This window comes from Oryctolagus cuniculus, chromosome 17 (genome assembly GCF_051225735.1).
Source record: "Oryctolagus cuniculus isolate XC-2025 breed Fujian yellow rabbit chromosome 17, ASM5122573v1, whole genome shotgun sequence".
NCBI classification, from domain to species: domain Eukaryota; kingdom Metazoa; phylum Chordata; class Mammalia; order Lagomorpha; family Leporidae; genus Oryctolagus; species Oryctolagus cuniculus.
In genome coordinates, this window is record NC_142883.1 from 34,950,472 (window position 1) to 34,972,440 (window position 21,969).

Consider the following 21,969-nt stretch of genomic DNA (forward strand, 5'->3'; position numbering starts at 1 on the left):
AATTTTTAAAATAATCTGTTTAGCCGGCGCCGCGGCTCACTAGGCTAATCCTCCGCCCTCTATCCGGTTGGGGCGCCGGATTCTGTCCCGGTTGCTCCTCTTCCAGTCCAGCTCTCTGCTGTGGCCTGGGAGTACAGTGGGGGATGGCCCAAGTCCTTGGGCCCTGCACCCGCATGGGAGAGACCAGGAGAAGCCCCTGGCTCCTAGCTTTGGATCAGCGTGGTGTGTTGGCTACAGTGCCGGCTACAGCGCCGGCCACAGCGGCCATTGGAGGGTGAACCAACGGAAAAGGAAGGCCTTTCTGTTTCTCTCACTGTCCACTCTGTCAAAAAAAAAAATCCATTTATATCCACAGTAAACTCATTGTATGTTAACACTTAAGCACTACTTACATGGAAAATAATGGATTTTCTGATTTATGTGGTTTTTCCAAATATTAACACTTCAAAGACTTAAGGCAGAGATACAGGGGGAGAGACAGATCTTCAGCCGCTGGTTCACTCCCCAAGTGGCCACAACAGCTGGGGCTGGGCCAGGCTGGAGCCAGGAGCTTCTTCTAGGTCTCCTACATGGGTGCAGGGGCCCAAGGACTTGGGCCATCCTCCACTGCTTTCTCTGGCACATTTGCAGGGAGCAAATCAGAAGTGGAGCAGCCAGGACTCAAACCAGCACCCATAAGGGAGCTGGTGCCATAGGCAGCAGCTTTACCAGCTATACCATAGTGCCAGCCTCAAATATTAATACTTTAAAAAACTTTTAAACATTCCTATTTGAAAGGCAGAGAGGTGGTACATTTTATTACATTTTTCTTTGTGAGAATACTGATCTCACCAAAAAATCTTAACAGTTTTGGGAAGTTTGGAGAGACAGATGAAGTTTTCCAAAATACTGTCAATAGTTTTCTTTGAAATGACTGGCTCATTTAGTTTATATATAAGGAAATGTCTGCCAAACACCCAGGTGTGAATTTGTCAGTTGATTCTTATTTTTTAAAAATATTTATTTGAAAGTTAGAGGAGAGGTAGAGAGGTCTTCCATCCACTGGTTCATTCCCTAGTTGGTGACAATGGCCGGAGCTGAGCCAACCCAAAGCCAGGAACTTCTTCCGGGTCTCCCACATGGGCCCAAGGACCTGGGCCATCCTCTGCTGCTTTCCCAGGCCACAGCAGAGAGCTTGATAGGAAGTGGAGCAGCCAGGACTTGAACCGGTGCCCACATGGGATGCCAGCACTGCAGGCAGCGGCTTTACCCACTGTGCCACGACACTGGCCCCTGATTCTCAAAAATGTTCCATGGGGTCAGTGTAGTGGTGTAGTGGAATAAGCCTCCACTTGGCAGTGCCAGAATCCCATGTGGGCAACATACCAAGTTCAGGCTGCTCCTCTTCAATCCAGCTCTGCTTATAGCCTGGGAAAGCAGAAGATGGCCCAGATGCTTGGGAGCCTGCACCTGTGTGGGAGACCTGGAAGAAGCTCCTGGCCCTTGGCTTCAGATCATCCCAGCTATGGCTGTTGTGGCCATTTGGAGAGTGAACCAGAGGATGGAAGACCTTTCTCTGTCTTTTCCTCCCTGTAACTCTACTTCTCAAATAAATAAAATCCTTTTTTTAAAAAAGTTCCAAGACAAAACCCAGCTTAGTCACAAGTCTTTTTCCGTAAGACAACTGCCATCCTTTGGTTTGCTATAGAAGTGTTTAGTGTTAACACAGTATCTTATGACAGTCATGAGTAATGAATGTTAATTAATCATACACATAGGTATCCCTGCTTTATATGTGAGAGGGGCCAGCAGTGCAAATGTCAATACAGGGAACAAGAAAAATTTTTAGTAGTAGGAAAATAGTTTTGACCCTGCAGAGAGGCATTCAGTGTATTCTGAGAACTATAAAACTGAGTCCTACAAAGCACAGGTAAAGTAGAAAATACGCAGAATATATTTCCGGAATGACTAGAAATACTGTATGATCATCCTAATAGAGAAACCACGTTTTATTGAAATTCCTTGAGTCAGCCACCCTGGGCCATCCTGTTGGGAATGAACTCTCTTTGAATTTGGAGCCATCAGAACTGAGCTGAGCCAGAATGATGCATTTACAGTTGAGTTCGGTTCAGTTACATGTTGTTGCATCACTTGTGGATCCAGTGTAAACATCTGTGTAGAAACAGTTGCTACTGTGGCATCATTCACAGTTCTCGTGTGCTGTCCTATGCCAGTGTAAACTCTGTAAAACAGACCAAATATCAGTCATTTTAACTCTGGCTGCAGTAGGACTTGGGTTTTGGCTCAGACTCCACCACCTTACACCCTCTGAAGCTGTCACACTACATATATTGACGCTAACCATGGAATTACATGACGTTACACAGAATTACAGCTACTGGGATATAGTGAATTTAAAAATTGTCGTCAGAATCCTAAGAGAAGGCATTCAAGAAAAAAAAAAGATTCTAGCAATAGCATTTGAAAGCAACCTGGCATTTGAGAGTTGGGATCTTCTGCTTCAGTCTGTAGCTAAGTCAAAGGGGAAAAAAAGGTGCCCTTAGATAACTGAATTATTTGAATTCTAGGGAAAGGAACATGACAACAACTTACGTTCATTTTAGTTACCACAGATTCTCACATGGGCCCATTTCTACCTTCAACATCCAAAAGGTCACTCCCTAAGTTTCAGCGGCTGCATTGTTAGAGGAAAGAGGAGTAATGGAATTTATGTAGGCTATGATCTCAGGGGAAACTTTGCCCACTGTGGGTCAGGGGAAATGAGCATGAAAAACAATGCCTCAACTTCGGGGCCTGCCTGGCGTTGTGATTTAGAGGGTACAGCTGTCGCCTGCCTGGCATCTTATATGGGCACCTGTTCGAAACCTGGTGGCTCCACTGCATCCAGCTCCCTGGTAATGGTCAGAAAAAGATGGCCCAGGTGCTTGGGCCCCTGGTACCTACATGGGAGACCTGGAAGAAGCTCCTGGCATCTGGCTCCAGCCTGCCCCTTGGCAGCCATCTAGTGAGTTACCAGCAAATGAAAGATCTCTCCCTCTCTTTCAAATAAAAAAATCTTTTAAAAAAAATTCAGCTTTCAACTTTGAGACATAAATAAAAAGGTTAGATTATAAACCACGAGACTCCACTGTGGGTGGCTATACCATGATCTACTTAGTTCAGTACCTTATCAATCATCCAAATAGTGACAGTGTGAAAACTGCAGCGTGAATCCCATGGGACTGCTTTTGAACTTGAATCCCCCCAACACCAACAGCAGTGGTCTCAGGCAAGAGCAAGCAACACACAAAGACCAAAGACCTACCCATGGAGAGGAAAATTGGTTTTAATCCCCCTTTTCATCCCATTTTATACTGCACGGCTGCTTTCATCTTAAGTATTCGTGCCAGCCCCTGTTACTGAGCCACCAAACCCATGTAACCTAGCCCAGGAAGAGAACTACCTGCCAAGTACATGATACAAGAACAAAGGAATGGCTTTTATTTTCACCTCCAAGTATTTCAACTAGGGGAAGAAACTGAGATTTTATTGTTAGAATTTGACAGGCTTCAAACACTTGCCTGGGGAAGTCATCTTCGTAATAAATGTTCACCTAGTAAAGTTTTAAGTGACCAGTGACTTGGTCAATTAGATCTGCTGGTCCTGGCCCAATTCCTAGGACAGTTCGTGAGCCTGGTTCAATCTGAGTGCGCCCAGCATCTTGGATTAAACTAACAGTGAGTCCCAGCATTTTGGCATGGGTTAGTAACTGAATCAGGGTTTCTTCATCAGGCGCTTTCACCACCACTTTGGTCTGGCCACAGTACTCCCACTGTCTGAGCACCTCGGGGTTTCTCCTTTGAATTTGCTTGTAGGCAGAGACGGCCGCATGGGAACACTGGGCGGCAACTTTTCCTCTTCCCATCTTCAAGTCATTTCGAACCACAAGGATCATTTTGTACTCCTCACTCTCTCCCAAGATGCTTTCTTCTGTTTCACTCTCTGTGTCTGTCTCGCTCGTTAAGCTTTTGGGGAGCATCCCAAAGCGTACCCGCAGGCCCCAGCCCAGGCACATGCCACAAGCAACCCCAGCAGCCAAGCTGAGTGCACTAGGATGAGCCAGATATTCCATAATCAAGGATTTGGAGAGCATCTTAAGGAAAAGGAAAAAAAAAACATTATCATTATGGGGGAATGAAAAGTTACAGGCTTATCAGATCAACACCTTGTCTATACACAGCAAGCAACATTTTAGAACTATATGAGGTCATCCAGAAGAAAGGCAAAATACATGTAGGTTTTAAGCATGTACCCTGATACCACCCATCCCCGGTGTATTAGAAAAATTCAAGCATCCCCAAGAAGCAGATTGGGTCATTCTGAATTCTGAGGGAAGTAGCACCTGTGGGGCTCAATAACTTTGTCAAGTCTTCCCTGAGTCTTGGGGACAAAGGAAATGTGTTTTACAAAGATGCCTAAAGGATCCAAAAAATCACCGTAACAGTGTGTCCCCTTTCTGGAGTCCAGTACTTCACTGTGTTTTTACGAGGCGGCAGTTCTGATGGCACCAGTCCCTCACTGCCGCTCGCTGGGGAACAGGGAAATGCCCCGCTGCCACTGTCCTACGCCTGCTGCATTTTGCATAGGAGCCCAAAGTATGTTTTAACATACACTAGATTTTTAAATATCAGTCACATAAAACAAAGGAAGATCATCCTTTACCCTTCACTTAGAAAATCCTACTACCCCAGCAAAGCTGTTCACAGTATTTGTGTCACCAGTGAACCACCTGTATCAAGTCCACACTTGAGGCTGTTGGGTTCTTTTGCTAGTGGAGCAGTAGCCAAGCATTTATCTACCCAGAGCCACAGTGCTACTTGGGGTGCCTCAAAGTGGCCTCCTTGGAATGCTACAATCTTCATGGCACAGATGACATTCCTGCAAATACTTCTTTGTCATTAATTTCCTTTTTCTTCTTTACTAGGTAAAACATAGGATCTTCTATTAATATATTTGAAGTTATATGGTAGATAAAGTAATAGTATCAAATCATCTCAGGACAGTACAGCTCATGTTAAATCTTTCTAAAATAGAATTCATGTATCATAAAATTCACCCTTTTAAAGTGGTTTTTAATTACATCCATAAGGTTGTATAACCATCACCACTTCTAATTCCAGAATATTTTCAGTGCCCCAAAAAGTAACCCCTTATTGATCAGCAGTCACTTCTCGTTTCCCACTCTGTGATAGCCATCAACCTGCTATGTGTCTTTATCAATTCTAGGCAATTTATATGAATGCAGTCATCTAAAATGTGGCATTTTGAGTTCATTCATTTAGCATAACATTTCCAGGATTCATCTATCTTGTGGCATGCATCATTACTCTTACTGATGAGGATTTCAATGCATGGATAGACCACATTTTATTTATGCATTCGACTGCAAATGGACATTTGAGCTGTTTCTACATTTTGCCTATTATGAACAATGCTGCTATGGACATTTATGTACAAGTTTTTGTTAGACATATGTTTGTTTTTTTCTTGGGCATACATCCACAAGTAGAACTGATGGCTCATATAACTGTTATTAGCTTTGAAAGTCTGCCAAACTATTTTCCAAAGTGGATGTATATTTTACATTTATTATAAATGATTTGTTATAAAAATGTGCTTTGGATCTGATAGGGCTGAGAACCACACATCTCTAGCGCCTAAAGACTTAGTCTAATTCAGAAAAAAGACAATCCCTTTACCAACAATCCCTTTACCCTTCATCTAAGTCAAGGCTGATTGTGCATCTCAAAGTAGAACCAGGAGTTAAAAACAATGACTGAAATGCAATCTCCAAAGAACAGAAAACAATGTCCATAAACAGAATGTTTACAATACCTTTAAATTTAAAAAAGTATAATTCAACACGATACACTGCTACACGAATGTCCTACTTTTGAAGGCTGGATATGTCAAAGTACAGTCAATCAAAAAGAAAAAACCTCATAACCTCCACACTTCCAATCTCAAAATCAAACCCTGCTTTTGTAGGCACAAAACCCATTCCCCTGAAATTGCTACTTCCTGTGATAAAACCTGTAACTATATGGGTCTGTTAGAATCCTTTACTTTTTTTTTGACAGGCAGAGTTAGAGAGAGACACAGAGAGAAAGGTCTTCCTTTTTCCATTGGTTCACCCCTCCAAGTGGCCGCTATGGCCGCCGCGCTGCGCTGCGCTGATCCGAAGCCAGGAGCCAGGTGCTTCCTCCCAGTCTCCCATGCGGGTGCAGGGCCCAAGCACTTGGGCCATCCTCCACTGCACTCCCGGGCCACAGCAGAGAGCTGGCCTGGAAAGGGGCAACCGGGAAAGAATCTGGCGCCCCGACTGGGACTAGAACCCGGTGTGCCGGCGCCGCAGGCGGAGGACTAGCCAAGTGAGCCGCGGCACCCGGCCTCCTTTACTTTTTAAACACTTTCTGAAACATCTACCAAAAAACCCTCGGCATCTCTTCCTGCATTTGCAATCCTGTCTGGAACTACCTTCTTAAATGCCCACTTTCTACAGGCAAGGAAAGCAGACGACCAGGAGAACGTGAGGAGAGACAGTTCCAGAAGAACCAAAGGGAAGGCAGGTAGATGCCGCAGATAAAGAAAGGGTAATGTTGGCATGCAGCGCAGGGCCAGGAGGCCTTAGAGAAGGATCTGGACTCGAACAGAAAGAAAAGGGCACCTTGCACCATGAGTTTTAGACAGGGGTAGGTCCCTGGATTGGGAAGCTGGGAGGAAAGTCATATAGAAGTCAAGCAGGAAGAAAGGAGAGCGAGACTGAAGTAAATGCTGTGACAACACGTGGCAGTGCAGTGTTCACACCAGGGTCACACAACACACGAGTACAGAATGCACTGTACTATCATCTTAGGGTGTCTTTGATGTCACTAAGTGACAGCAATTTTTCACCTCCATTATACTCTTACAGGACTACAGTCATATATGCAGTATGTTGTATACAGTGCGTGACTGTTTCTGAGTATTTCTAGAAAAAACCCACGGACCTCCATATCAACTGGTAGAAGGATTCTCCGTGCCAATTTCTAGGTTGCAAAGTAAGCAAATACCTTTATACCAGATTCAGATAATATCTGGAACAGGAAACTGCTCCATTGAGAGGCCTTAGGTATCATAACATAGCAAACCCTTTGCATCTGTGACAGTAGTCAAACCCTAACAAGTGAATGCTGCCAGGTTATGAAGGAGGGAATCTCATGCCTAGTAACAAAACCAACATATACAACTCTATCAGAACTGTAATCTTACACACAAAATACTTCCCCAAGGCTATCTGGTCAGCAATTGCCAGTTCAACCTTGGACAGGTATCACCCTTGTATTGATGCTTGTAACCAAGGATTAGAGTTTCAAACAATTTATATAATCCTCCTCCTCATTTTGCCTCTAAACACTTCCTTGCCTTAACCTCCCTGAACCCACACATAACTTTACTACAGCACACACATTCCCACTGTAATGTTTGTTATTGAATAAATTTAGTCATTTTTGGAGAATCTCTCCATTTTTATTTAGGATGACCCAAGTATTACCTCATTGATTGTTGCTATGAACATAAAAGGAGGATACTGCCTCACCGAACAGGTGAGAAAAATGAGGATCAAACAGAGCAGCTGGGTGCAGATGTTTAGTCTAGTAGTCAAGTCAGCCACATCTCATATCAAAGTACCTGGGTTTGATTCCTGGCTCTGGCTCCTGAGTCCAGTTTCCCACCAATGCAGACCCTGGGAAGCAGAAGAGAGAGTTCAAGTTATTGAATGCTTGCCACCCACAGGGGAGACGTAGATTACAATGCTGGTCCCCAACGGTAGCAGGCATTTGAGCAGTGAATTAGCAAATGGGAGCCTTATCTACTTCTCAAATAAATAAGTCCATGCATAGTTTTTTTCATAAATAAGTATTTCTCATGAGCTTTCTGAAGAACCCTCATATGCATGAATTTCAAAAAAATGCACCAAACACTTCACTTTTAATTTTCCACATTTTTACAGATACCCCATATATAATACAAGAGCTTACATATTTGGCCCCCTAGTCAGTCTATCTGTACTGTCCAATCCAACAGCCACAAACCACTTGTGGTTATATAAACAGTAATTAAAACAAAATAAAAATTCAGTTCTTCAGTTGTACTTAGCCACATTTCAAATTCTACCTCGTTCAACAACTGAAACATGGCTAGTGGCCTTCTATCAATGAGACACAAAACATTTTCAACAGAACAAAGTTCTAGTGGACAGCACAGGTCTCTATGCTCCCTTTCTTTTTCAAAAAATTGATTTATTTACTTTGAAAGTCAGTTACAGGGGCCGGCCCTGTGGCACAATGGGTGAAGCCGCTACCTGCAGTTCTGACATCCCATATGGGCGCCGGTTCGAGTCCCTGCTGCTCCACTTCCTATCCAGCTCTCTGCTATGGCCTGGGAAAGCAGTCGAAGATGGCCCAGATCCTTGGGCCCCTGCACCCACATGGGAGACCTGGAAGAAGCTTCTGGCTCCTGGCTTTGGATCAGCTCCAGCCATTGTGGCCAACTGGTGAGTGAACCAGCGGATAGAGGAACTCTCTTTCTCTCTGCCTCTCCTTCTCTCTCTCTGTAACTCTGACTTTCAAATAAATAAATGAATGAATCTTAAAAAAAAAAAAAAAAAAAAAAAAAAAAAAAGTCAGAGAAAGAGAGAACTTCCATCTGCTGGTTCCCTCCCCAAATGGCTGCAACAGCCAGCACCGGGCCAGGTGGAAGCCAGGGATGTGCTGCCTTTCTAATCCAATCTCTATTCACCAAATAGAGCACAGAGGGGAAAACAAAAACAAACAAACAAACAATGGAGCCACCATTCTAATGGGAGACAACAGTTTATCAGAACAAATCATCCTGTATGTAGGACCCTCTCCTTGGCTACACACCAGGCCTCCAGCTTCTGCTGGATTTCACCCCCTACAGGTCTACAGTGTTCTTTCTATTGCAAATTTTCTTATCTTTAAAGATTTACTTAATTTGAAAGAGTTACAGAGAAAGAGGGAGACAGACAGACACCTTTTAGCGGCTGGTTCACTGCCCAGATGGCCACAACAGGCAGCACTGGGCCAGGCAGAAGGCAGGAGCTTCAACCCAGTCTCCCCTGTGGGTGGCACTCTCCGAAACACCTGGGCCATCTTCCACTGCTTTCCCGGGCGCATTAGCAGGGAGCTGGATCAGAAGTGGAGCAGCCAGGACTCCAGTGGGCACCTTTGCGGGATGAAGGTGTGGCAGGCAGCGGCTTTACCCTCTGCCACTCACTAGGCTGCAACACTGGCCCCCTTTCTGCATTCTTAATTTCTGCGCATTTCCTGCTGCGTCCTACCACACATCCAGTCACCAAATCCTGGTGACTTTATATGTCTGAAGCCTATCTCTTTTTACCAGCGCCCTCTTGCCAAAACTTTCCAAAATTAACTTATCTCTAACCTTCCCGCATTTGCTTTACTTTTGTCATACTTCATCCTGCCATTATAATTATCCTTGCAAAATACAGAGTTTCCCAGCTCAAAAAAAAAAAAAAAAAATCACTGGCTAAACGCCAACAGAGTAAAATATACATTGCTGAGTATACAATATCCTTTTTAATTTCCTCTCCTGCTGTATACCCTAACACCCAGCCAGACCAAGCTACCGAGTTCTTTCAAACAGTAATCTCTCCCGGAAAATATTTTCTATTCTTTCTCGTTTACAGCGCGCGCGCGCGCACACACACACACACACTCCTATTCATCGTAAGGGCCCAGTGCAAATGAAAACTGTCCGAGCAGCCTCTACCATCCCCCGGAGTCGGATCGAAATTCTTTCCGCGGGAGAGTTCCTCCATCACTCACACCCGCTACAGGACAAGAGTCTGCGGTACAATGCCCAAGGATTAAACAGCTTTCCAGACGGGAACTCGGTGATACCGCGGAGAAAAATTCATTGCAGCCGTCGGCATCTTCCCACGGGGCAGCACGGTTGCAGGATGAGGTGGGAGGAAGCTCTCCAACGGGAGAGGGGATGGAGGACGGCAGCCTTCCTCGCCTCAGGAGGAACCGACCTACCTGGCGCACCTCTCCTCACTCGCGCCTTCCCGTTCTTGCCTTCTGGGCAGCTAACACGCTTCACTCGCGCGGGCTTCCACTTCCTGGGTTCCTGCACAACCAGTTCCGGATCAAGGACCGCGAAGCGAGCCGTCATTCTCCCTGTGGCCACGCCCACAGGACCTGAACTGACAGCCCAATGGAAATCCCGCGAGGATCAGCCGAGGCTGCCGAAAAGAGGGAGGAACGTTTTTCTTTTGGAGGCCGTCTCTGTAGCGGGGGACCGGACCGGAAGTGACGCGGACGAGTTCCGGTTGGCCGGAGCCCAGCGGCGGGTGTGAGAGTCGGTCAGGAGCCGCTTCCAGGATCCGGAGAAGCCGGGGTCGGGGCGGGTAGGTAAACGAACGCGGGGAACCGGGGACGGGAGCCTGAGACGGTGCTCAGAGCGTGGCCTCTTCCGGAACGCTGTCACTGGAGGCCGTGCAGATCTAGGGCACCTTGATTTCGACTTCCCAGCAGCGTGCTGACTCTGGCTGTCTCAGGCTGAATGTAGCCAGGTTATTTGGAACGCTCCTGGTTGGTCACCGAGACATTGAAGCCAGACACCAGACTGCCCACCTCTCTGCGCACTCGGAAGCCGTGTTCGGCTTCTGGGAAGAACCCCTTGCAGCGTCTGGTAGTAAATGGAGAAGGTCTTCCCTGCGGATGACCGAGCTGTTTCTCACCATCTGTCAGTTTGATTCTTGCCCTCCCCGGCCACTAGCGCGTGATGCTAAATGTCTCCGCTCCTAAACAAAATTCAGGCGTGCAAGGGCCATGTCAGGCGCTGGTGGTCCATGGTGGTCAGAGAAATAAATGGGCCTTCACTTCGGAGAACCTTTGCAGAGGAGCTTCTCGAATCTCCCAGTGCCAAACCCTATCCCTGACCTCTGCGTTTCATTACAGTGGAGGTATTTATGGTGAAAATGGAAGGTCGGCTTAATGTCAGCCTCTGGAATTCTAAGAAGCCCTATGTGGCCCAGTGTCACACTGCTAGGTTACTTAATGACAGTCATCTTTTATTTTCCTGCAACTCCGTGCAGAAATCCGATATTGTATAGACTGACACTGTTCACACACGTCTGTCAGCATTGCTCCTCGTTCTAAACGTTCCCGGAGTCTTCCCGATCTCCTCTGGGACTTGTCAGGGGGTTTTGTTGAGATTGCATTGGTCATTTGGAGAAGCTTGTGTATGTGTTTCTAGTGCTGTAAGGACACAGAATGTACTATTCTCCGCTGCTGCTACCTATTAAGTGTGTTTTCATTAGGTCTGAAATTAGTGCTTAGCATAGACGATGATAGAGAGAAACTGTTCTCATCCTAGGCAGCGTTTGACGCACCCCAGATTGTGTTTTTCTTGACCTTTGGAAGGAGATGTTAGTGTCCAGATGAATGTGACCAGTTGATGTAGGTGTGAAATGACTCTAAATTAAAGTCTTAAATATTTTATTTCTTTGCCTACATTATTTTAAAGCACTTTTTTTCCTATTGAGAGATAACCTACTTGCATACAATTGATTAATAGTTTAATTCCTGTAACTCATGTTCCAGAAGGAAATATGAATATAACTAAGTTTCTAAAATACTTCAATAAGTGATTTGAAGCCTTTTGGCAGTTTACCTATAGCTAGTTTAATCATTTTATTTAATTTACATATTCTTATTTCTTAGTTAGAAAATTGTTTCACACTCATCTTTGAAATGAAATGACAAGATTTTTGAGATGTGGAATTAGAAATGACAAATGTATCATTAGTTTTACACCTGATAAATTTGTTTATTGTTGTATAACCACCACCAAATCTGATCTTACATTCTTTTTGTTCAATTCCATTATGATTCAGAGACTGATTTCTCAATTTTTCTCACTTTTCCAACTTCTTTCTGCCTTTGTCTTGAATCGCTGATTTTTTTTAAAGATTTATTTATTTATTTGAAAGGCAGAATTAGAGAGAGAGAAATCTTCCATTTGCTGGTTCACTCCCCAAATGGCCGCAACGGCTGGGGCTGGGCCTATCCGAAGCCAGGAGCCAAGAGCTTCTTCCGGGTCTCCCATGTGTGTGCAGGGGCCCAAGGATTTGGGCCATCTTCCGCTGCCTTCCCGGGTGCATTAGCAGAGAGCTGGGTCGGAAGTGGAGCAGCAGGGACTCAAACCTGCAAGACCTAAATTGGAGTCTGGGCGCCAGTACTTACTGAGTAAAGGCTGGCAGGTGACTAAACATTCCGAACTCATCTAGGTTGTGTTGATAAAAGTACTCCTTGCTTTATTTCATAGGACTGTCACACTAGATTGAGATAGTAAATTAGAAATCACTATATAAATGAAAGTATGATGATACTGTCATTTTACTATGAGAGCTAGTGATGTGTCAGGGCAGAATGCTGTTACTTTGAATCATTTCAAAATTTGATGTTTTATATTGTGTGCTTTTTTAATCTGAAAATATTATTAGACTTTACTGTAATGATCTTTGCCCTGCTTTTTAACATAGTGAAGCTAGCCAAGGATAGTTTGATACTGTGATCCACTGAATTAGTCACTGTGGTTAATAAGTAGGTAACTGGAAAATGAGTACAGTTTTGCATTTGTAAGTTTAAGTGATTTTTTTTTTTGGTTATGATATATCGTTAGTGAGAATTTCCAAGCGCAGAAAATCTGAAAGTTTTGGCACTTACATATTATAGTTAACTAAGATTTCTTAGAAGTAGCCCTGTCTTACTTATATTAAATAAGAAACCTTATTTTACTGAAACCGATATTTAGAATTAGAAGGAACTATAGAGTGTTCTTCTTTAATAGGGGAGAAAACTAGGACTCAGAGACAATCAGTAAGTGGCTTGCCTGAAGTCATCTGGCTTAAGAACTGCCAGAACCTGAACTGGAACGAAATTTACAAATGTTATTTCTGTTCAGCTAAGACTGTCCCTAGGTGTCTTGATAATGGTTTGGTAGTGTTTCCTGGTTTGCATGAAAATGTTTTGCTTTATGTGCTAAAGGAATACACACACACACTTGCACACATGAAGACAACACATACATATACACAAAGGCATAAACACATACATATGCATGCATTCTTATTCTTTAACTAGTTTACTTTTGTAAGTTGTAGGAAAACACGAACTGTGCTTGGCGAGATTTGCTGTGGGATGGTGTAGGGAAAGACAATTTGTTATATTCTTTAGAACAGTTATTCTGAAATTGTGCCTTCTTACTATCAGGAATTGAAGCATCTTCTTTCTGGCAAGTGGAAACAACGGGATACTTGCAGCACCTGTCTCTACTAAATGAATGTGGCTGACTTCGCTGACTAAAAAAATTCTCCAGCTATTTGTGATTTTAACATTCTATAATATTATGTGTCTGATATTTATAGTCTTTTCTCTCGTTATTTTTCATTCTGGATAAATAGCCACTCTAGAAGAGTTAATTCTTTGTCTTGTTTGGAACTCTTAGTTTCACTGATTTCACAAAACCTGTTTAGTCTCTTTCCTAGATGATTGATCATGCTGGGTGCTAGTAGCATTCTCGTTTTTGGCCATAGGCTCTTTGTGTATTTCTCCATTTAGTGTGAAAATGAACTCTAATTTAGAGAATCCTGACAAACACGTAAAGCACAGGAAATATAACATTGTTAAGTTAGTTATGGTGTCTTGTGTTAGTTGTCAATCTTCTTTCCGAAAGATTTGCAAATATTTTTAAGAGTCAACTTTTAAAGAGCATATTGCCTCAAGATACTCCTTATTCTGTCTGGCAAAGCAGCATTGAATAGAGCTTGCTGAGCAGAAGCCATGTATTATGTAAACCCTTATATAAAGCCCATGTAAAAATAACGTGCTCTTTGATTTGCAGAATCAAGGAAATTTGAAGAGGAGATACTTTTCTGTGTCAGATAAAAGGTGATACTTAAAGTTTCAGGCATATCTAAATTGAGCAAAGGCAGTATGTTGAGTAATCCTATGCCGGCTAGTCTATAATTGCTAAAGAGTTTGTTATTCCTTGAATATGTAGTGTTTTCAGTAGTTCAGATGTTTTCCCGTTTTGGAGGTTTTCTGATGATAATGTCGGTCTTTATAGATGATTTGGAAGAACTAAGCCTATAGCATGAAGTGCAAGGGCTGTTAGGCTAGATTGATTGCCAAGGTTCAAATTCCAGCTCTGTTACTTGGGTTTAGTTACTTACTATTGCTATCTCAGTCTTCTCCTAGACCGGGAAGTCAGGACCTTTATTATATCTTTATTTAAGTTTGAGTCGATTTAAGTAAAATATTTAGAATAGTGTCCAACATACAGTTAACCATGATTATGATCTTTATCGTTATGTGGCCACCCAAGCTATTGGTAAAACTCTTTCCCAACCTTCTTTTGAAAGAATGCCTTCCTGTTGCTGCCTACCTAATTATTGTTTACTCATTATTAATAAAGTGTCAGTAAGTAAATATCTCAGTGTACATTTTATATTGTGAGTATTTTATGCTTATGTGGTATTCTAAACCAAAAGAGACATTCTTGTAGGCCATTCTTATAAACTTTTTGTAATTTTGCTAACAGTTTACATTGTCTATGTAAACCATAATAAGAATTTGGGTATTGAAGCCAACTGTTATTTTGATATTTAATGATGTCTTCTAGCAGTTACCTTCTTTGCATGGAAAAATCATTTTCTGGATGGGCATTTGGCCTAGCAGTTAAGTTGCTGGTACCCCATATCAAAGTACCTGGGTTCACTGCTCATCTCCACTCCAGACTCCAGCCCCCTGCTAATGTACACCCAGGGAGGCTGAAGTGATGGCTCAAGTGATTGAGCTCATGCTGCTTACCTACCCATCAGGGAGACCTGGATTGAGTTTCTAGTTACTGGCTTATCTGTTCATCATCCAGTTAGTGAACGAGTGTATCTTGTATCCTAGGCCTTATACCGGGTTCTGGGGAAAACAGTGGGAAATGAGAAGTGCTATGAAGGAAACAAACAAGAGTCCCAGAGAGAGCTAACAGTACAGTTACGTGCATCTTTGAGGCTTTAGCACAGTAGACCCGGAATTACAGTGACAGAGGAAGTCAGGAAGATACACAGGACCCAGGTTATGTAGAGCTCTACAGACTGTGGGAATGAGTTTGGATTTGACTTCAAGTGCAGTGAGAAATCTTTCTACAGTTCAGAGGAGAAATGTAGTTTATGAGATTATAATTTGCTCATCTATGAAGGATGAATTGAAGGGCCCAAGATTAAAAATGCAGAGAGAAGTTAGGAGTCCACTGCAGCAGATGAAGTGGGACTACCTTGAGTAGGAAGTGGCATAGAATGTAGAGAGTGTGAGAATACCAGATATGTTCAGAATAGGACTTGGTCCTGGATTAAGTGAGTGGTCAGGAAAAGAGGAGACTCAGAATGACAATTTCTGGATTTAGTAGCTGGGTAGGTGGTTGTGCCAGGTACTGAGAGGTTTATTTATTTATTTATTTATTTATTTATTTTTTGACAGAGTAGGCAGTGAGAGAGAGAGAGAAAGGTCTTCCTTTTGCCGTTGGTTCACCCTCCAATGGCCGCTGCAGCTGGAGCACCACATTGATCCGTAGCCAGGAGCCAGGTGCTTCTCCTGGTCTCCCATGGGGTGCAGGGCCCAAGGACTTGGGCCATCCTCCACTGCACTCCCTGGCCACAGCAGAGAGCTGGACTGGAAGAGGAGCAATCGGGATAGAATCTGGCGCCCTGACTGGGACTAGAACCCAGGGTGCTGGCACTGCAGGCAGAGGATTAGCCTATTGAGCCGCAACGCCGGCCCAAATTTATTTTTTATAAGAAGGTTGGTAGGGATGGGGAAGAAATGACATGTTAAACTTTAGAATATTAACAGGCATGCAAGTAGTACTATTATATATATATAAATCGAAATTTCATAACCAGAAATATAAGTCACAATAGTATTTTTAACTATAGAACCTAGTGAGTCACTGAATGAAATAGGAGACAGCAGAAGGCCCAGGCTGGGTAAGAGAACAGTATGACAGAGGAGACAGCTATTAGGGAGACAACTTGGAAGATAAGGAACAGAGGGGTGCAAGATTTTCCACATTTTTTTCTAATATATGTTCTTTTTTTTAAGCACATGAAAGTTTTTACTTACACAGAATACTTTTAAGAATAGACAATTTACCGGCGCCGCGGCTCACTAGGCTAATCCTCCGCCTTGCGGCACCGGCACACCGGGTTCTAGTCCCAGTCGGGGCGCCAGATTCTGTCCCGGTTGCCCCTCTTCTAGTCCAGCTCTCTGCTGTGGCCAGGGAGTGCAGTGGAGGATGGCCCAAGTACTTGGGCCCTGCACCCCATGGGAGACCAGGATAAGTACCTGGCTCCTGCCATCAGATCAGCGCGGTGCGCCGGCCGCAGCGGCCATTGGGGAGTGAAACAATGGAAAAAGGAAGACCTTTCTCTCTCTCTCTCTCACTGCCTACTCTGTCAAAAAAATAAAAAAATAAAAATAAAAATAAACCTTTCTCAGACCTTTCTCTCTGTCTCTCTCTCTCTCACTGTCCACTCTGCCTGTCAAAAAAAAAAAAAAAATAGACAACTTTGTCAGATGCTGCTGTGTGGTTCAGATGAGGACAGAACAGAAAGTTCAGTGAAGTTAAATTGGTTAATCTGACTAACTGCTTCTTCCCTCAATGACTCTAGGTCCTTCCAGAAACTGTTAAGTCTCTAGGTTTCAAAAGACCTTAGTCAAGAGAATATCTAAGGTTCTCTTGCTCTTATAAATTTTCTTCGTCTCTTTATGGAAGATTACAGTACTTGCTTCTATGGAATAAAAGAATTTTCTTCACTCTTTAGAAATATGGCTGAGGTTTCTATAAAATTGGGTTTTCTGTCATGGTTCCATGATAAAAGTTTGTTAAACAACTATATGGGCAATTCAGATGTAAATATACTTATTTATATTCAATAACTATTTGTATTCCAAGATAGGTTAGTGCCTTTAGACTTTATTATATATTAAACTTTTATGAATTTTTTTCTTTCCAAAAACATTTTAGTAAAATTACAATCAGATACCTCTGCAAAACCTTGATTCTAGAAAACTTGTGTGTTCAAATTTATCAGTAATCATAACTGTTGGTAATGAAACACGCCAGGCAGACTCTTGCATCAAAACCTGTTTAATTCTTTTTTCCTTGCCTCATGAAGCTCTGTCCCATTATTTTTTGTGCCTGTTCTCTATTGTGAAGTTCTCCGAGAAAGCTTCTCTAAGCATTCTGCTCACAATCGTGCACAGTTGTGGCTCAGTAGGTTAAGCCACTGCTTGCAACGCCAGCATCCCATATAAGCACAAGTTCAAGTCCTGGCTGCTCTGCTTCCAGTCCAGCTCCTTGCTGATTTGTCTGGGAAAGCAGCAAAAGATGGTCCAAGTACTTGGACCCCTGCTACCCTGGATGGAATTCAGGCTATCTTTAGCCTGTCCAGTACCAGCTGTTACGTCCATTTTGGGGAGTGAACCAGTGATTGGAATACCCATGCTCTCCCCCTACCCGCCTCTGTAACTTTGCCTTTCATAAATAAATAGATCTTTAAAAAAAGAAACACCAGAATTGTACGCAAACATGATGTAACACCCATACCAATTTCCTTCACTCTTATCACTATCTGAGTTTGAATTTTTGTTCATTATTGTGTCTGTTTATAGCATCTCTGTGCATAACACCTGGTATGCATTGGGTAAATATTTGTTAAATGTGCAAAATTTTATTTGTTAAATGTGAAAAACTCTTATTCATTGCTGTATAATATTTTATTATATAAGTGAACCATATTTTTTCTTTTGACAGTGAACATTCAGTTGTCTATAACTTTTACAATAAATAGTGCCAGATTGAAAATACAAAATGAGTTTCCTCATTTGAATATCAAAAATCTGAAATGATGCAAAATCCTAAACTTGTTACTATTGATATGATGCCACAAGTGCAAAATTCTACATCTGACTTCATATGATGAGTCAGTTAAAACACAAGCACCCTGCAAATATTGTATAAAATTACCTTCAGGCCATGTGCATAAGGTGTATATGAAGCATAACTGAATTTTGTGTGTAAATTTAGGTTCTGTCTTGTAGGTGTTTCATTATATACATGCAGATATTCCAGGGTGGGCATTATGGCTTGGTGGGTTAAACAGGTTGAGAGAGAGAGAGATGTTCGGGGCCGGCGCTGTGGCGCAGTGGGTTAATGCCCTGGCCTGAAGCGCCGGCATCCCATATGGGTTCAAGTCCCTGGTATTCCACTTCCAATCCAGCTCTCTGCTATGGCCTGGGAAAGCAGTACAAGATGGCTGCACCCTCGTGGGAGACCTGGAAGAAGCTCCTGTCTCCTGGCTTCAGATCCGTGCAGCTCCGGCCGTTGTGGCCCACTGGGGAGTGAACCATCGGATGGAAGACCTCTCTCTCTCTGCCTCTCCTCTCTCTGTGTAACTCTGACTTACAAATAAATAAAATAAATAAATCTTTAAAAAAGAGAGAGAGAGAGAGAGAGGTTCCACCTGCTGGTTCACTCCCCAAATGGCCAGGCAAGATGAAGCCAGGAGCCAGGAACTCCTTCTGGGTCTCCCACATGGATGGCAGGAACCCAAATTTACTGCCTCACAGGCACGCTAAAAGGAAGCTGGATCAGAAGTGTGGAGTGGGGGCCAGCACCATGGCTCACTTGGTTAATCCTCCGCCTGCGGCGCCGGCATCCCATATGGGCAGCGGGTTCTAGTCCTGGTTGCTCCTCTTCCAGTCCAGCTCTCTGCTGTGGCCCGGGGAGAGCAGTGGAGGATGGCCAAGGTGCATGGGAGACCAGGAGGAAGCACCTGGCTCCTGGCTTCAGAACCACGTAGTGTGCCGGCCGTAGCAGCCATTTGGAGAGTGAACCTTTCTCTCTGTCTCTCTCTCTCACTGTCTATAACTCTACCTGTAAAAAAAAAAAAAAAAAAAAAAAGAGAGGAAGAAGAAGTATGGAGCACCTAGTACTCAGACCAACATCCTGATGTGGGATGCTGGTGTCCCAAGCAACGGCATAACCCACTGTACCACAGTGCCTATCCCAGTGCCTTTTATCTTCATGGGCTTCTTTTCTTGTTTTTCGACTTTTCTATGTCCTAACAAATAGCATGGAATTTTGAAAACTATAATATTCAGAATGCCTTTAAAGTGCGGAGTCTAATCGGTGTATTTTGATTGTTGACATTTTTGGACTATTTGAATTTCTTTCTGTCAAGTACTGTTTTGATATTCTAGTTTCAGTACACTTAAGATCCTGTATTTTTCTTCTTCATTCATTTATCATTATCAAAATTTCAAAATTTTTTTCACAAATTAGGTACTTTTACTGTTTTATACAATGCTTGTTTATGTTTATCTGCATACTTACTGTTTTATTTTTCTACATCTGTCATAGTTGAGCTACTTTGAAATCATTATTGGTTTCTTGTTACAGTATATGCCTTGGAAGTTTGTATTTGAGCAAATCTGGTGGTAAACTTCCTGATTTATTACTTACCCTAACATCTGTTTTAGGGAGCACACATTTCTAAAGTGATAGCTATTTTATCTCAACACTCTAATGTGGGGAGCAACTCAGACTAGACTAAGTTACTGGAATTAAGACATACTCTATGCATCTGCTCTCCCACAATATGGCGCTGAGAAGGGAGTAAACAGCTTCTACACAGCTGCCTCTCGCCAATTTGATTGACTGAGCTGCAGGAGCTGATCCTGCTCCTGATTGGAGGAGAGCAGCATACTCGGCGTGTGGGTAGCTGAGTTGGGATTGGTGGAAGAGGACTATAAAGGAGGAGAGAGACAACATGCACCAGGAACATCTGAGGGAACACCTGTGCAGCCCCCGAGAGAGCTGGCCGGCGGTGTGCCGCTCCCCCGCGGAAGTGGGGAAAGTGGCAGGGGGAACCGCCCTTCCACGGAGGTGGAAGGGTTGGTAGCCAACCCGGGAAGAACCAGCAGCAAACCCGGGAAGGGCCGAGCAGACAAAAGAACAGCGCAGGGTCCTGTGTCGTTCCTCCACGAAGAGGGGGAGCGACACTCTAATAATATTATTCTATTATTTTTTGACTTTCATTGTTGCATTGAGAAGTCTGCTGTACTACTGTCCTCTGTTGTCAGCAGTGTGTCCTTTTTGGCTTCTTTGAAGATCAAGATCTTTTTGCTTTAGTGTTCTGTAGTTTGGTTGCAGTGTTTCTGGATAGGATTTCTTTTTATGCGCCCTACTTGAGACATACTGAGCTTCTTGGATATATGTCTGTAATGATTTGAATAACAGTTTAAGGTTGATCCCTAGAATCTTATGTTAATGGTTTAAAAATGGTACTTCTGCTTAGGATTAAAGGGGTACCTCTGACTTGGGACTACTTCAGTAGACATTGTGGATTTTAGCCTAGAAAGAAAATCACAAATTTAGCTGCCCACCTCCTGTGTTCAGTATCCCTACAGTGTTGGTGATATAGACGCTTGTCACAGTAGCCTGGCCCTTCCAAGTATCTATTGCTCCTGTTAGTTTCTTGTTGCTTACATTCCCTTCTGTTCCCACCTTGCCTCACAACCACCCTAGGACTTTAGCCATGTAGTCTCTGTGTCTGTTATATAGCTTCTTTGTCTTTTGGAAAGATAGAAGGAGACCTTAGGTAGACTTTCCTTTGTCAGACCAGTGATGTCTTAAAATAACCAATCCAAGTCTAGTTTTTATGGAGAGGAAGGATTTCTCCCACTTTTTTTTTTTTTCAGATTTATTTATTTATTTGAAAGGCAGAGTTACAGAGAAAGAAGGAAAAAATAGAGGTAGAGATCTTACATTCGCTAGTTCACTCCCCAAATGACCACAATAATCAGGGCTGGGCCAGGCCAAAGCTAGGGGCCTGGAACTCCAGCTGAGTTTCCCATGTGGATTGCAGGAACCCAAGCACTTGGGCCATATTCTGCTGTTTTCCCAGGCACATTAGCAAGGAACTGGATCAGAAGTGGAGCTTTGGGACTCAAACCAGCACTCATGGGGTGTAGTAGTAGTAGTAGGGTAGTAGTAGGCCACAGCTTAACCTGCTGAGCCACAACACTGGCCCCTTCTCAGACTTTCTAGTGCATGTACCTCCCTTGGTACAATAAATGTTACTGAAAAATATAATTCACTTTTCAAGTACACTGTTTATTATCTTATAAAACTCTGTCATGAAGCCATTTGGGCACTAAGAGTTCTTTGGTAAAAATAATTACACTGTAACGTTTAGTAAGTTCTAATTTTCTTAAGTGGGAATGAAAGTCACGAGTGAATATTACTGGGAATGTTAGGGACAAATGAAGCTCAAAGTATTCTTTAAAAAGGGCTGTGAATGACAGTTCAACAGTGTAAAAAGTTCTGCAGTAGGGCCAGTGCTGTGTCGTAGTGGGTAAAGCCACCATCTGCAGCGCCAGCATCCCATATGGGTGCCAGTTTGAGTACCGACTGCCCCACTCCCGATCCAGCTCTCTGCTATGGCGCCAGGAAACCAGTGGAAGATGGCCCACCCTGCACCCACGTGGGAGACCTGGAAGAAGCCCCTGGCTGTTGGCTTCAGATTGGCCCGGCTCCGGCTGCTGGGGGCATTTGGGGAGTGACTAGTGAATGAAAGACCTCTCTCTCTGCCTTTGCCTCTCTGTAACTCTGCCTTTCAAATAAATAAATCTTTAAAAAAAAAAAAAAAAAGTGAGAAGTGGAAAAAACCTCTAAAACCTCAGTCTCTCCAAGAGGAAATCTAGCAATTCCTTTTTTAATTGGAATTTTTAATTTAAAATTTTATCTAATTAAAATTAGGTCTGGAGTAGCTGCCTTTTT

General features: G+C 43.2%; 2 protein-coding genes across 6 annotated transcripts in view; one reads left to right on the forward strand and one right to left on the reverse strand.

Moving 5' to 3' along the window:
* Positions 1-1,912: 1,912 nt before the first annotated feature.
* On the reverse strand, positions 1,913-10,253 carry PTRH2 (peptidyl-tRNA hydrolase 2). Of its 3 annotated transcripts, XM_051824740.3 has the most exons (4): positions 10,104-10,253; positions 7,711-7,765; positions 3,561-4,132; positions 1,971-2,221 (listed from the first exon to the last, which is right to left on the reverse strand). In XM_051824740.3, the coding sequence occupies exon 3, from the start codon at positions 4,130-4,132 to the stop codon at positions 3,593-3,595; it is 540 nt and encodes a 179-aa protein (XP_051680700.1). In that variant the 5' UTR covers positions 7,711-7,765; positions 10,104-10,253; the 3' UTR covers positions 1,971-2,221; positions 3,561-3,592. The 3 variants fall into 3 exon arrangements, with proteins under 3 accessions (XP_069917097.2, XP_051680700.1, XP_002719302.1); XM_070060996.2 differs by lacking the exon at positions 3,561-4,132 and having other exon boundaries at positions 1,913-2,221; XM_002719256.6 differs by lacking the exon at positions 1,971-2,221 and having other exon boundaries at positions 3,458-4,132.
* A 145-nt stretch (positions 10,254-10,398) lies between these two features.
* Positions 10,399-21,969, forward strand: part of VMP1 (vacuole membrane protein 1) — a 136,794-nt gene continuing 125,223 nt past the window's right edge. For all 3 annotated transcript variants that reach the window (XM_002719255.6, XM_089317310.1, XM_089317309.1), the window contains exon 1: positions 10,399-10,474. The gene's annotated coding sequence lies outside the window, so the exon portion shown is untranslated. The remainder of the gene's footprint in view (positions 10,475-21,969) is intronic.

What these genes read in the sequence shown, in the direction of transcription:
- PTRH2 (XM_051824740.3), bottom strand. Translation starts at nt 4,132, where the DNA reads ATGCTCTCCAAATCCTTGATTATGGAATATCTGGCTCATCCTAGTGCA.